Source organism: Pteronotus mesoamericanus, unplaced genomic scaffold, assembly GCF_021234165.1.
Source record: "Pteronotus mesoamericanus isolate MK-2021 breed Mesoamerican mustached bat unplaced genomic scaffold, CSHL_Meso_final contig_2, whole genome shotgun sequence".
NCBI lineage: Eukaryota > Metazoa > Chordata > Mammalia > Chiroptera > Mormoopidae > Pteronotus > Pteronotus mesoamericanus.
The window spans coordinates 1-14461 of NW_026555084.1; the positions used below are offsets into that span (position 1 = coordinate 1).

The 14461-nt window shown below is 59.8% G+C and overlaps 1 protein-coding gene across 1 annotated transcript in view; it reads left to right on the plus strand.

Annotated features, from left to right (window-relative positions):
• Positions 1 to 1759: 1759 nt before the first annotated feature.
• The window catches only part of LOC129066753 (endoplasmic reticulum-Golgi intermediate compartment protein 1-like), a 36882-nt gene continuing 24180 nt past the window's right edge, over positions 1760 to 14461 (plus strand). The window contains exons 1-3 of the mRNA XM_054568588.1: positions 1760 to 1823; positions 4394 to 4544; positions 14140 to 14234. Coding sequence (XP_054424563.1) covers positions 1760 to 1823; positions 4394 to 4544; positions 14140 to 14234 — 310 coding nt within the window. The remainder of the gene's footprint in view (positions 1824 to 4393; positions 4545 to 14139; positions 14235 to 14461) is intronic.

Genomic DNA, 14461 nt, shown 5'->3' on the forward strand with positions numbered 1-14461 from the left:
TACCGTCTTTGTATCCAGTATTACTCCACAGTAAAAAGTTTATCTAGGAAAATTAAAAACAAACCGAAAGTGCTATGCAGGCAGTGATTTAATAACATTTTCAGAGGAAGATGGCCTGAGTGATATGTCACAGTTCACGTCAGAGAGCCCAGACGGGGGACTCAGTGGGCCTCCTGCACCCCGGCCTCTCCAGAGCTCAGTATGGGAAGGGACCTTCCCCCGCGAGACTGTCCCACCGGGGTCAGGCGCCTGGTCGAGTCCCCGGTGGCCTCAGCAGGCCATGTCATCAGGGAGGGGATGACCTCAGGGTCCCCACCCTGGCGGGCCCCGCCCAGCTCTCCCTCCTCCCTCCACCTTGGCTCGTTGATGCTGTGGCTGCCTTCTCCAAGTCCCGGTCTCCCCCCTCTAGGGAAGGGGACAAGCTCTTGGAGTCCGGCAGCACGGGGGTTCGCCCTCCCATTGAGCAGCTGGGTGACCTGGGGCGGTCACCTGTTCTTAGTCTCAGTTTCCCTGCCCTGGTGTTAAGGGCATCACCTGTCAAGGGCAGGGCGCGTGCCAAGTCGCTCGAGCGCCTGGCGGCGCTGCCCGGGCCCGTGGCCCACGGGGGGTCCGTGACTGCAGAAGCGCGGGCAAGCTTGGTGCCTTGGTCCCCACGGAAGGATGTTCGGGGCCTTGTTTGGCTACATGCCTGTTCAGCTATGTCATGAACATGGGCCCAAAAACTCCCACCTGGCTGTCCCCTGCCCCAGCTGACAGCACAGCCCCCCCCGTGCTGGTGTGTTCAGCTTACAGTGCGTGTCCTTCTAGATTCGGTATATGGTAGCGTAAAGCGTCTGTCTTTGTTTTCCACACAGACGCACTTTGAAGGCTGTGCACCACCATCTTCCCGGCCTCTTTCAGCTAACATGTCGGGCCTTCATCCTTCCGCAATTGCCGTCTTTTAGCTGTGTCCTCTCATGTTATCTGGGGGACCCACTGTTGATGTGGGCAGCCACATGGAGGGTGGACAGACATCCTTGTCTGTATCTTTTTGTACGCTGGTAGGGTTATTTTCCATAAGGTAGCCGTCCAGAAGAGGAAGGACTGGGTCAGAGGGCCTCGTGCTGTAGAATTGGGCAGGGACTGCCACGCCCTCCAGACGTGAGTGCGCTCTGCCCTCCCCCGAGTATGCTCACCGCGTGCTCCTGGCAGCTAGTTTCCCTTTCACGCGAGGCGTGAGGCCTGGGCAGCCAGCCCTAAGCTGCATTTAGTGAACAAATGCCCCGCCCCGGCTCCGTGGAAAGACTGGGAACGTGTTGATGAATGGCCTTTGGTCTTTGTCTTGGAGGAGTGCGCGGCAGACGCAGAAACATCTCCTTGCCTCGTGATAAGTGCTATCTGAAGAAAGCCAGCGAGGGCGCCGGAGACGCATGGGTTGGGTTTGGTTCTGCCTCCTCCCCTGAAGCAGCCGTGTGGCTTTTGGACAAATTCGCTGGCTTCCCGGGTCTTGGGTCTCAGGCCCAGTGCCCCCTTGGCTGGCTGCACCAGGTCGCCCACTCGCCAGCTCTCCTGGGGGCTGCATTCCTGCTGTCCGGGCCTCGTCAGTCTCAGAAGAAGTCTGGGGTCAGGCCGCAGCCTCTTGCCCAAACATGGACTGAAAAATCCCTCGTCGAGCCTTCAGTTGTCAAAGCCTTTCTGGCTGACCTCCCTGCTACCTGGCCTTCGTGTTTCTCATTCCTTATCCCGAGGTTTATTTTATGTCTCCTCTGCACCGGGCACCATGTTGGACCCTGAGGCCACAGTGGTGCTGATCCGCATCTCTGTCCCCCCAGTCTGGGGACAGGGTGAGGCAGACGCGGAGCTCCAGTGTCAGGGTCTGTGGGAGACTTGGGTTTCAGCCAAGCCTCCGGACTTGCCCCCTGCCCGGGTGACCAGGCTTCATCGGCCTTGAAGAAAGCACACGGGTTTCGGAGAGAGGGCCTTGCCGGCCCTGCGGTCCTCCTCCGATCTGGACAGAGCGGCAACGAACTTGGGGGGCCCGTTTTGCAGGCTGGAGGCAGGGAGGGCAGCTGGGGAGACCCTGACAGACCTAAGTCAGCATGGACCTTCAAAAAGCACCTGCTTCTTTCGGGCCTGGTCGTCCCTGCAGCATCCTGCGGGGTTTGCTGGGGCTGTGGGGGGTCGGCGCCGGGGTTCTCTGAAGAGCGGGTCCCACGCGATGCGGTGCTGTTCAGAAACAGTGCGGGGGAGCCAGGTGGGGGTGCAGGGCCTGCTCCCGTCACCGCTGCCTTCCTCGCGGTGGCAGGAGGGACGTGGGCTGGGAGACTTGGGCTGTTGCCTGCGCCGGGTTTGCTCAGCAGCTGGAGAAAGGCATTAGAAATTCATTTCAGCGCCCTAAAAACAAGCGAGCAAACAAACAAATGTGGGCGCTGTGTACGAGCTGATGTGGCACCTGCTTGGTCACAGACTGCTGAGTGGGCAAGCACAGCTGCAGGCGGGGGCACCTCAGGCTGCTGTTTGCTTAGAGGGAAAAGTCTTTATTTTATACATCTGTGCTCCGGGCCGGGAAGGGCACAGGCCTGTGACGGTGCTGGCTCCCGCGGGGACTGCGGTCAGGAGTGGGAAAGAGCCTCGCACACCATATGCCTGTCAGTGCAGCTTGACTCCTTATCCTGCGCCTATCTTACCTCTTCGAAAGGTGGGGGAAAGAAAAGTAACCCCCTTTAAAGCTGCCCAAATCGTTTTTTCAGAGTTCGGAAGAACGGGGGCGTGACTCTAGGAACCTCTGTGTCTTGGTGTGGTTTTGAAGCTCACCGGGGACTCTGGGGTATCCCTGGGCCCCTTTGCTTGGAGCTGGAGCTCTGGGGTTCTTTTGTTCGGACCTTGGCTCTCGAGAGCACAGATTCCAGCCTTGTCCCCTCCCAGTGTGGCTCCGGGGCAGTCTCCTCCTCAGCCAGAGCCTCCTTGTCTCCGCCCTCCACAGGGGCTCACGTCCCCACCCAGCGGGAATGCGCAATGACCAGAGGTCTCTCCATGCTTCCTCGGCGGGGTGCACAGTAGGCGCCCAGCAAACACTCGTTCTCTTTCCTCCTCCCCCAGAATGCATCTTTGACCATTCGTGACAGACAGACAGATATGGTCAGCAATACCCACGGCTAATGGGGATGGTGGTGTAACCGGTCTCAGCGCCCATCCGGTGGCTACACCAGTCCCAGTGCCGGCTGTCAAGAATGTACCAGAAGGAGCCGGTGGGGCTGGGAACTTTCTTTCTCTCTGCAGGAAACGAAGGGTCAGCCCAGTTGTCACGTCGCCTTCCCCAAACCACCAAGCCCTTCAAGGCCTCTGTGATGAAAGGCCTAACAGAGAGCCGTGGCGAGTTTGCCCTCCAGGATATCAGTCTAGTACGAGAAGCAGCCCCAGATAACCATTGAGCTGTGGCAGGTGTCCAAACAGAGGCTGGGAGCGCAGGGGAAAGAGGAACCAGCCACGCTCCTGGGGACAGGGCGAGCCTCCCCCCCCAGAAGGGACATGTGGAGCGGGGCCTTGCCTGGAAGGATGAGTAGGAGCTTGCCACACAGAGAAGGCAACTGCGGAGGCGGGGGGACATGGGAAAGCCATTCCGGGCAGCGGAACCACAGCCGTGAAGGGACAGACGTTAGGGGCCCGCCCATGGCTCAGCATGGCCGGGTGGGGGCACGCGGTGGGGGGGGGGCATTGGGCCGGGCCTGGGACACTGGCTGTGTCCTGCACCACGGAACCGAGGGCAGCGCTGCGCAGCCGAGCCCCCTTCACGTGCGGGGCCGGCCCTGGAACCCCCCCACTCTGCGTTTCCGGACGGGGGCCACTCCCTCGCCTCCACAAAGAACGGTCCCTCCTCTGGACGTGCAGAGCTCACTGTCTTCATTTTCCTACTTTTGAGTGGGGACACGGGCGCAATGTCAATGGCACCATGGGGGTGGGGGTGGTGAGACACAGAAGAGACACGCAGCCAGGGAAGCAGGGAGGCGGGCGGGAGCCGTGGGGCCCGTGGCGCACTGGCGAGCTCAGAGCGCCTGAGGGGACGAGAGCTGGGTGCCCTGGAGCAGCCAGAAATCTGCTCCGACAGGAAATCTCCAGATTGTTCGGTGCCGACTCCATGTTTTGAAGTATGTTCCCCTCAAGCCAAACAGAACGCATATGCTGGCCCCCACGCAGCCACCTGGTTTTGACTGCATTAAACCGAGGGCTCTGGCGGACGAACGCTGGACTGGCTCCTGGGGGGCTCTGCCTGGTAGGGGCCTGGCCCACCTGGAGGGTCAGACCCATGTGAGTCGGTTCCCGGCTCCCTTTCGGGGAGCAGGGCAGCTTCAGTCTAAGCCTAGAGAGCAGGAAGGGGCTGTGGAGGCTGCGGGGTGGGCTTTCCCCCCGAGGGCAGGGGCGGGGAGGCCAGGGCAGGGCCTTCGCCTGGTCAGTGCCCTGCGCCCTCACCTTGCGTCTCTGTTGTTTCTTCCAGTCTCTATCTGCTGCTGCCTCTTCATTCTCTTCCTCTTCCTTTCGGAGCTCACCGGATTCATAACCACAGAAGTGTAAGTTACCCCCCACCCCCAGTCCGCATTCCAGAGCTTTCCCAGATGAGGAAGAGGGGGGGGCCTGAAAACAGAGAGAAACCTCAGAAGCTTCCAACGCCCTTTCCCAGCCTGTGGCATTGCTGCCCTTGTTTCTTAAAAGGGCTTTCAAGTCAGAGCAAAAGGCAAACGCTGCTTTGTTACAGCTGAAGCGGGAATTTGGGCTCCACGTTGGCGGGGGCGGGGCTGCCTACCACATGTCCATCTAGGTCCCCAGATGGACAGAACATGTTTGCCCCCTTGGCCATCCCTTTGTGTGGCCAGGGGCTTTTCCCCGCCTCTGACTCATCCCCGGGTCATTCAGTGTCAAAGCCGGAACAGTTCAGAGACACTGTGTGGCTTCCTATCCGAGGGCGCTGCCGCTGACATCAGAGGCCCTCGGCTAAGCCCCCTGCCCTGTTCCCAGGCCCACACTTGGTGAGGAAGCAGCGCGCTTCCTGGCAGCAACTGACGCATCGTGAGTGCATCCCCGACTCCTAGCGCACGCTCTGGGCCGTGTGTAACCCAGATGCCAGCGGCGTGATTTAGCCCGGGCCTCATCGGACGCCCCTCTGAGACAGAATCAGACCCAGGAGCTTCCTGCCTTGGCCGGGGCGTGAGGCTTCCAGGTCTCTTTGTTTCCGTGTTTACAACCTAGAAAGTCATCAGGGGGTTGGAGGCCTGGCTGCTCACTCCCCCTGTTCAACACTGGAATTTTCTCCTTCACTCATGGAATTTCTTGGTTTCCTTTGCTTCCTTCTCAGCCACGAGACAATAGGAAATTGGAAACATAGCTGCTTGGCCCCCGATGGGCCTGGCTGCTGTAAAAGCATTACCGCCTGTAACCCTCACACCACCGTGGGGACCAGTTGTCTCCTCTGGACGGATGAGGAAACTGAGGCTCAGAAGGGCAGGGCACTTGCTCACAGGCAGTAGGAGGCGGCTCCTGAGGCCTGCCAATCTCGCCTCCCCTTCACCTGTTTCTGGATGTAGTTTCCGCGCCCCGCCCCGCCCCCAGGTGTGACAGGATTGGCCTTCCCTGTCCCTCTGCTCCTGTTTTTAACCCCGATGGCACCCAAGCCCAGGGGTCCTCACTGAGCGGTGGGAAACGCACTGGACAAGGATTGGGAGACCCAGGGCCAGGTGTCTGCTCGGTTACCACTTTGCTGTGTGACCCTGGGCAAGTTGCTGAACCTCTCTGGGTCTCAGTCTTGCTGGCAAAACAAGGGACGGTGGACCAGAATCCCACTCCCTTCCAGGCCTGGGGAGGCCTAGCTGCTTCCCAAGACACGACCCGCCCCGACCATGCAGAGATTGGAGAAAGGACCTTGTGCCCCCTCCACACGCAGCCCCGAATGGGGGATGACTCGTCCGAGTGTCTCCCCGTCTGCGCACATTTGGGCCATTGACGTGCTGGGGTCCCCCATCCTGAACTGCAGGTGGAAGCAGGGAGCTCAGTGAGAGGCTGTGAAGTGGCTGGCGTGACAAAGGACCTGCTGCGCCAGGCTCCTCGAGTCTCTGTTCCCTGGGGGGAGGGTGCCTTGCAGGCTCCTCACGTTCTGAGCAAGATGAGCAGAGTACATGTGTGACCGCAACAAGGAGGGGCCCTGACCACGCCCTAGGCACCGGGTAGGGAAGGCGGCTTTACCTGCTCCAGGCAAGGGCACGAGCAAGTGCGGAGGCCCAGAGGCAGGACTTCCCTGGGGTATGTGAAGTGCAGCCAGGGAACCGGTGCGGCGGGGCGGGGGCCGGGCAGAGCACGGGCAGGAGAAACAGCGGGGCCGAGTCAGCCCTGTACACACGGCTTTGTGTTGGGGGGCCCGTCCTCGGCCCTGAGCCCCCAGCAGCTAGAGCCAGGCCTGCCTCATTCCCTGCCGTGCGGTTCCATGCTCAGTGGAGCCGAAAATGGCAGCAGTGGACACAGCCGGTCAGCAAGCAGACGGCCCTAGGATATATCAGTTTGTGATAAGGGCTCGGAATAAAAAGACAAAGTAGGGAGCAGAAGGAGAAGGGCGTGTGGTGTCTTAGGCGGCTTGCACAAGATAGCAGCCCCCTTAGGAGGTGCTCCGCACGCGGCCCGACCACCGCAATAAAGCCAGGCGTCCGCGTTTTGCTGGTGGAGGTGGTCTGGACGTCCATTTGTAAAATCGCAACACCCGTGAATGAGGAATTTATTGTAGCCTTTGGTATTAATGGATTACCATATCTTTCTGCATTTACTCATTTCATAGTTACTCCCCATCTAACACTAGAAAAACCGGAAGGCCGCTCAACTCCTCACACAGGATAAGCGCCCTGTGAATGTTTATTTCCTCGTCCCCTCCCCTGAGTTACGGACGGGCCCCCTTGTATCCTGCCGACATTGTGAAGGCAGCTTAGGAACCCCGTGTATCAGCGCAGCCCCCAGCGCGGTCGGGCGCTGAGGCAGGGGCCCCAGGCAGGTGCGCTGGGACGTCAGCGCCGGCATCTCAGCTGCTTGCAGGGCCACCCTAGCAAGCCTGGGCAGGTCCTTCCGTGTACCCAAGGCCGGGCTCCTTTCCCAGGAGCACATCGTTCCGACCGCCCTGCTGCCTGTCCCCTCCCCGGGACTTCCTCTTCCGGGCCCCTGGGGGGCATCCTGGACCCTCTGGTCCCACCAGATCCCCTGGAGAGGAAGAAAGATGAGGGTGAGGGGAGAAATCAAACAAGAGGCTATTCTTCGAGGGTTCCCCTGTGTCCGGCCCCGGCCTAAGAAGCAGTTTCCCATTTGCAGTGTGTGTGGCTGGAGAGGAGGGAGGGAGGGAGGCGGGGACAAGAAGAGAGACCTGTTGGGGCCAGAGCCTCCGTTTATGACACGCAGGGGCCCTGATGTCCCCTCTGTCTCTGTTGCCACATAGCCATAATATGGAAGCTGCTCCAGGGGAGTCTGCAAGGGTGAGGACCGAGGGCGCCACAGAGGGACAACGGGTTCTCCTTTGGGGTCTTCCCTCTCTCAGAAGCGCATCTCACCGCTGCGGAGCCCTGCTGATCTGGGACGCATGGAAAGTCACAGTCCTTTTCCCTTTCGGAGCTGCTGGCCCTCCCTGGCAGTAGCGCGTGACCACAGTGGGTCAGTCCCCTACCCTGACGAGATTGTAACCCAAGGAAATGAGGTCACCGCTGGTTGGGTCAGCATGGCTGCAGCCCTGGCCTGTGGTTATCGGTGACCTAAGACGCTATTCTGGCCCGGCCCGGTGGGAGAGAGGCCTGTTTGTTTGGGCGGTTGGGTTCCCACCTGGGCCCTGGACAGGCCGTTAATTATGCTGGGGGAGAGGCCCCCCAGGGTGCCGGGAGGCAGACTTTCCAGGGGAGCAAGCCACCCTCCTCGGAGAGCGCTGGCCACAGAACATGCCAGCCTCTGACTGCCCAGGCTCTGGCTGCTGTATTATTAACGTGGTGAGGACTTAGAATAAGAAACTGCAGCCATCGGAGCCCTCCATTGATATCGTGTAGCATGACACAACTCATTCTAATTTCCCATTGCGATTTTACAGCAGGCGAGCAGGTGCTGGCCACCAGGCCAGGAATTTACGATGCTCAGCCAATTTAATCATCACCAAGCCCCTTGAAGTGGGTTCTACTGTTAGCATTAGCCCTGCTTCACAGCCGGGGAAACTGAGGCACCAGGAGGCTAAAACCCCAATTCGGTTAGGAAGTGGTAGAGCCAGAGCCAAGCCCAAGCCTGACTGATGCCCGGGCATCGCCCTGGCCTGTTACCCTGCCCTTTTCTGCCCAGATCGCCTTGGCCCCCTGGGCGCCTGGGAGCCGCTGCTCTTTGGTCAGAACAGTTGACTAGAGGGCTCGGATCCCCCCGGCCCAGGCAGTGAGCAGGCAGTGAGGACTCCGGGAGCCGCTGCCCACTGGGGGAACTCGGAGGGCACCCGGCCGGTGTCCTCGCACGCGGCCCCAGCAGGTCCACAGCGAGGAGGCCGGTGGCATCACCAGGGGGAGGAGCAGGCCCGCCGGAGCCCAGATGCCCACCCGTGTCCGGATGGTGCGCCAGGGCTGGGTAGCAGCCACGGTTGTCACTGTGCTCTTGAGAAAGGACCAGGGGGAGAGCTGAAGGCTTCTGAGCTCAGTGACCGGATCAGGCTTGTGCCTCAGCTCACCTCTTGCAAAGAGGGGACCCTGGAGGCCAGGGGCCAGGTGAGGAGGCTGCACAAGGACCAAGGCAGAGGGTGACAGCTGTGTTGTGGGGCGGGGGCGGGACTTTGTGTCTGCAGAGGGCTCAGGTGGGGGGCATTATTCCCCGCCAGGTGGCGATTGCATAACCCGCCTCCCTCCCAGCCCCCTCCCACCAGGGCCTTTGCTGTGTGTAAGTTTCCATTAAATCCAGTTATTAAACTCGGAGGTCAGCGACTTTGGGCAGGAATCTGAACTATTCAAGTGCTCTTCTAAAAGCAAATAAAATTGTTTTCCGTAGATGTCACCAGACTCACGCCTCAGCCGAGAATTCCAAGGCCCTCCATCACATTCCACCTCCGCACCCCGCACCGCTCCCACCCCAGGCCCTCTCTCGCTCTCCCTACATGGTCTCGGCTCGCCCCCCACCCCCACGCCATCCGCCAGACTCCCTGACGCTGCCTGGCGTTCCCCGCCCCGGATGCGCCCCTACTCCTCCACCAGTGCAGCCGGTTACCTCCCCCGTCTGCTCTGTCAGCAGAGTGTGAGCCCCCGCTCTGTGCTGGTAGCACAGAGTCCCCTTCAGGGAGGGGGGCCCACTCAGATGCTGCCGCCCACAGGGTGTGGCAGGTGGTGACAGAGGGAGGTTACGGGCACATTAGGAGCGGCCCCTTGAGCGCCTCCAGAGCGTATGGATATTTGGGCCATGGGTGGCGGGGGAGCACCTGAAGATTATCAGAAAGACCGTGACACCTGCCCCACAGGTGTACTTGGGGGGGCCACGCCCCTCAGGTCTCCATCACTTCCCATCCTGTCCCGTGTCATCCAGGAGAAGGAACGCGGCACTGGGCTCCAGGGGCCCTGGGTCTCTAGATTCAGATCCTGCCTCTACCTCTTCCTGCCGTGTGACCTTGGCCAGTCTTTATCTGTCTTCCTCTGAGCCTGGCGTCATCCCTGTGGAAGGAGGAGAGTAACCCCAGTTAAACACTGGCTTGTCCTGCATGTTCCATGAGATACGCGTGAAAGCCCCGGCACGGTGCCTAGCACCACCTGCGAGTGCAGAACGGGGCCATCTCCTTTGCTTAGTCATCAGCAAGGCCGGATTTTACGTGTGCCTTAGACTTGACCGGGGCTGTGCTTGGCACCTTACACGCATGGACACATTCAGTCCTCCCCACAACGCTATGCGCTGGATACTGTTACTATCAACTCAGGAAACGTTGATGTTAATAATAACAATAGCAGTAGTGGATGTGTATCGAGCACTTACTCTTTACTAAGGTTGTGCCACATCTATGATTGTCCCCGTCTTACAGATCTGGGGAGACTAAGGCAAGGGAGGCAAAGCCCCTTGGACGAGGTCAACCAGACAGTAGGTGGCGGAGCGAGGATTTGAACCCTGAGAACCTGGACTTCCACCAGGATGCCTTCTACCCAGAAGGGCCCGTGCTGTGTCCCCAAGGGTTAAATGAGGGACAAACACCGCTGCCCGGGCAGCCTGCCGTCCCATCGCTGGTCCTCATACAGCCCTGGGAAGTAGCCGAATCCTTAGCCCATGTTTTTCTTTCCCCTTCTTTTCCTCCTTTTCTCTCTCCTCCACCCCCCGCGCCCACACCACCTTTTTTAGTGAGGTGTATATAACTTACAGATGGCAAAGTGCACACGTCTTAAAGGTGAGACTTGATGGGTGTTTACCTGCATTGACATCACACCCACATCAGTGCCCCATCGAGATAACACATCCCCGCCACCTGGAAGGTTCTCTCTGCCCCCTCCCAGTCACCGCCCCTCCCCCACCGTTCTGACCTCTCTTACCGTAGATTACTTCTGCCTATCTTTTAACTTCATAGAAAGCTTTACCAGTTTTACAGCGGAGGAAACCAAGGCTCAGAGAGATGAAGCCCCTTGTCCCAGGCCCCCAGCTTCTCAGAGGTGTGGCCAGGTGGGGAGCCACACCTCCCTGTCACTGCCCCACGGGTCTTCTTATTACCCTGCCAGTGACGGGGAATCAGGCCCACGGGGCCCATCCCCAAACAACAGTGGGTCCCCAAAAAGCATCTGCTTTAGCTCCAAACGGGCTTTTAAAATCACATTTTACAATCAGCTTGGCCCCAGGCAACAAGGTTAGCCAGCCTTGGCAGGCACCCGTGAGTGACAAGTGACGTGAGGCTGTGAGTGGGCTCGCAGAGCCGGCTCGGGGAGGCAGGAAGCCAGCAGCCCCGGAACACTGGCTTTGTTCTCAGGAGGTGGCTGGACTGACCTCACCTGGCGGGCGGCCCAGGTGACGGGGCGTTTACCGCACAGCCCAGGGCCTCCAGGGAGGCACCTGAGAGCTGCCAGCTCTAGGCTTACAGAGCAAGACTGTCTCTGAGCCCCGCAGCTGAGAGCCTTCGCCACCTCCCCTGCACCGTGGCCCCTTTGTCTGGGCCACGCTGGGGAGCCGGGCCACTGGCCTGGGAGAGGGCTCCCGAGGCCCCACCGGTGAGCTCACCTTGGCGCCACACCTGGGACTCACCTTGCTCTGCCAGCTGAGGTCACCTCCAGTGGATTGCCAGGGGATGACATCATCCCACAATCCCTCAGTGATGCCCCAGGCCCCGCCTCCCAGGTGGGAGAGGTGAGGCGCTTCAAGGAAGAGTCTCACTGGGCAGGGAAGGGAAGCCGAGGGCTCTCCCTCGGTGACCGTTCTGTTAGTCACCGAGCAACCTCATTACTCAACAACCCTCCTGAGTTGCGATTTCAGGCCGGGGGTAGAAATGGGGCGCTGAAGGCCTAGGAGGAGCATCTGGCAGTGGCACAGCGAGTCCTCCAGCGTAGTGTCCCGTGATCCTGTTCGCTCCTCTCCCTCGGGTTCCTTAGTTCTTCCTGTTCTTTGATGAGGGGCAACTCTGGGAGCCTGCCAAGCCCAGGCCCTTGGCTCCCTCTCCGCCCACGCCGGCGCCTCAGAGGGCCAGGGCCCCTTCAGTTTCTCCCTTGACCCCGGGTGCTGGGGACAAGAAGGAGGGAGGCAAAGTGAGCCCTGGGACTCAGGAAGAAGGCAGACCTGGGCCGGGGGACAGCTTAGCCATGTCCTGCTGTGTGACCTTGGGGGTGGGCCTCAGCCTCTCTGAGCCTCAGCCTCAGTTTCCTGTCATTAGAATGGGGATCAGGACATCTCACAGGGGCAGATCAGGCCGTTCCCAGCTGGATGGGTGGGAATCCCTGCCATCTGAAGGCTAAGCTGTGCAGGCCTCTCTTGATTCTGAGAACGTTCTTGTGACCCAAGAAGGCGAGAAGCCGCGGGTGTGTGGTTGAGCCCACTGTTTCTTATTAAGTGAGCACCAGCTGGGGCACACTAGGCTCTGGGGCACAAGGACAGGATCTTAGTAAAAGCAAGGTGCCCTCGCCCTGGCCCAGCTCCTTTCCCAAAGAAGTGGTCGTTGACAAGGCTCTTACAGAGCCTGATTGTATAGAGCCGCAGTCCCTTAGGTTTCAGCCCGTGCCCGGGACCCAAGTGGCCGCCTCGCGCTCTGCCCATAGCTACCCACTAGGCCGGCCTTTAGATTTGGCTCCCCTCTCCCCGTGGGGAGTTATCTGGGAACCAGGCTTCCGACATGGCCATCCAGCGTTCACTCCAGGGCACCGCGAGCCCAGCACGGCCACGCAGAACCCAGTGCCTCTCCCGCCACCAGCCAGCTTCTTTCCCAGTGCACGGTTCCAGAAAGAGGCTGCGGTAGTCGCCGCGTGCTTCCCTCCGCCTGCCCTCAGGCCCGTCCGCCAGCGAGTCCTGCCTGCTCTTGCATCCCCTGCCCTCCTCTCCGTCCCTGCCACGCCTAGGCCAGGCCGCCATCTGTCACCTGCAGCCTGCAGCGGCCTCCTGCCTGGACTCCCTGATGCACCTTGGCCCCTCTGATCAGCCTTCCTTGCAGCAGACAGGGAGCCTCCTAGTACAGTGCAGTACTGACCGAGGCACCGGGTGCAGCTGCAAATGCGAAGGGTTCAGCATGGCCCTGGAGCCCCCCGGACCTGCTCCCCACTGCAGCCGTAGTGACCTTCACTCAGTTCCCAAGTGAGCCGCGCCCTCCCCACTTCCAGGCCTCTGGCCCGAGTCCCCCCTCCCTCTGCCAGAACAGCCTCCTCACCCTTAGACCTCAGCTGCTACCTCCTCCGAGAGGTCGTCCCAGCCGCCCGGCCCGGCCCTCCCGGGGCACCCTCAGCTCTCCATGAAAGCAGTGTTCATGGTTAGTGGGCGCTGTTTCCCTGGGAAGCCGTGGTGCCTGGGGGCTCCGTGAAGGCTGAGACCATGGTGGTCTCCTTCCTGTCACTCTGGTGCCTGGCAGGCTAGGTGCTCAGAAGGCTTGGTTAAATACACGAGTGTTGCTCACAGATCACAGCGTGGTGCTGTTGTCCCCAACAACAGAGTGTCATGGCTGTCAAGGTGTCTGTGGAGCCACCTGTCCCCAAAGATATCCACATCCCTGAAACCTGTGACTCTGTGACCGAATGTGAAAAAGGACGTTTACAAATGTGATGATGTCAAGGGGCTTGAGATGGGAAGGTGGTCCTGGGTTACCCAGGTGGGCAGGGTGAGCTCACAGAGTTCTAAGAGGAAGTCAGCTGGTTAGAGAGGAGAGAACATGCCACACAGCCAGCCCGGAAGGTGAAGGGAGGAGCTGTGAGCTGAGGCAGCCTCTGGAAGCCAAAAAAGCGAGACAGTGGATTCTCCCCTGGAGACCCACTGTGGACGGCTGGCCTCCAGAAGTAGAAGTTAATAAAGGTATGCTTTTAAAAAATATATATTTATTTATTTATTTATTTATTTATTTATTTATAGACAGAGGGGAAGAGAGGGAGAAGGAGAGGGAAACATCAATGTGTGATTGCCTCTAGGGCGCCCCCTGCTGGGGACCTGGCCTGAAGCACAGGCCTGTGCCCTGACTGGGAATTGGACCAACAACCCTTTGGTTGTCAGGCTGGGGCTCAATCCACTGAGCCACAGTAGCCAGGGATAAAGGTGTGTTGTTTTAAAGTCATTAACTTTCCGACAATTTGTTACAGCAGCCACAAGGAACTGATACGTTGGTTTGGTTGTTCTTAGACCTGGTACCGGCCCCGGGTTTGTGAGACCTGAAACATGAGATCACGGTGGTGTGGGAGGGAGGTGGCGTGCGCCTGCTGGGGCCAGGCTCGGATTCCTAGCAAGGCCTGCAGTCCTCGCATACGTCTTCAGACCATCCCGTTGACCCCCGCATAACAGATGCGTTCACAGGGGCAGCCTGTGCCGAGTTCCCCCAGAGAGTGGCGGAGCCAGCGTGGGAACCTGAATCAGACTCCCGTGCTCTTGCCACGCCCCCTCGCCTGCTCCGCTGCCCCGCCCCATCCCCCCCAGGGGAGCCGTCCCTGCAGCCTGGGCGGGCGCCCCCGTCACAGCAAAGGCTTCTGTGCTTGTCTCCCCCAGCGTGAACGAGCTGTATGTCGATGACCCGGACAAGGACAGCGGGGGCAAAATCGACGTCAGCCTGAACATCAGTTTGCCCAACTTGCACTGTGAACGTGAGTATTCGCAGCCAGACCCCTCCTGTAGGCGGCGCTGGGCGCGCCCTCACAGACGTGGGGGGAGGACTGGGACCAGCAAAGCGAGCCGGGTAGGCTGCCAGCAACAGGTAGCATGAGATTTCTCCCACTTTTGTGGGGAGAATATGATCCCATGTGAACATACTTGGTGGGTTTTGGGAAGGAAAAAAATAAGAAACTGCTAACGAGCTTTACATCTGGAGGGT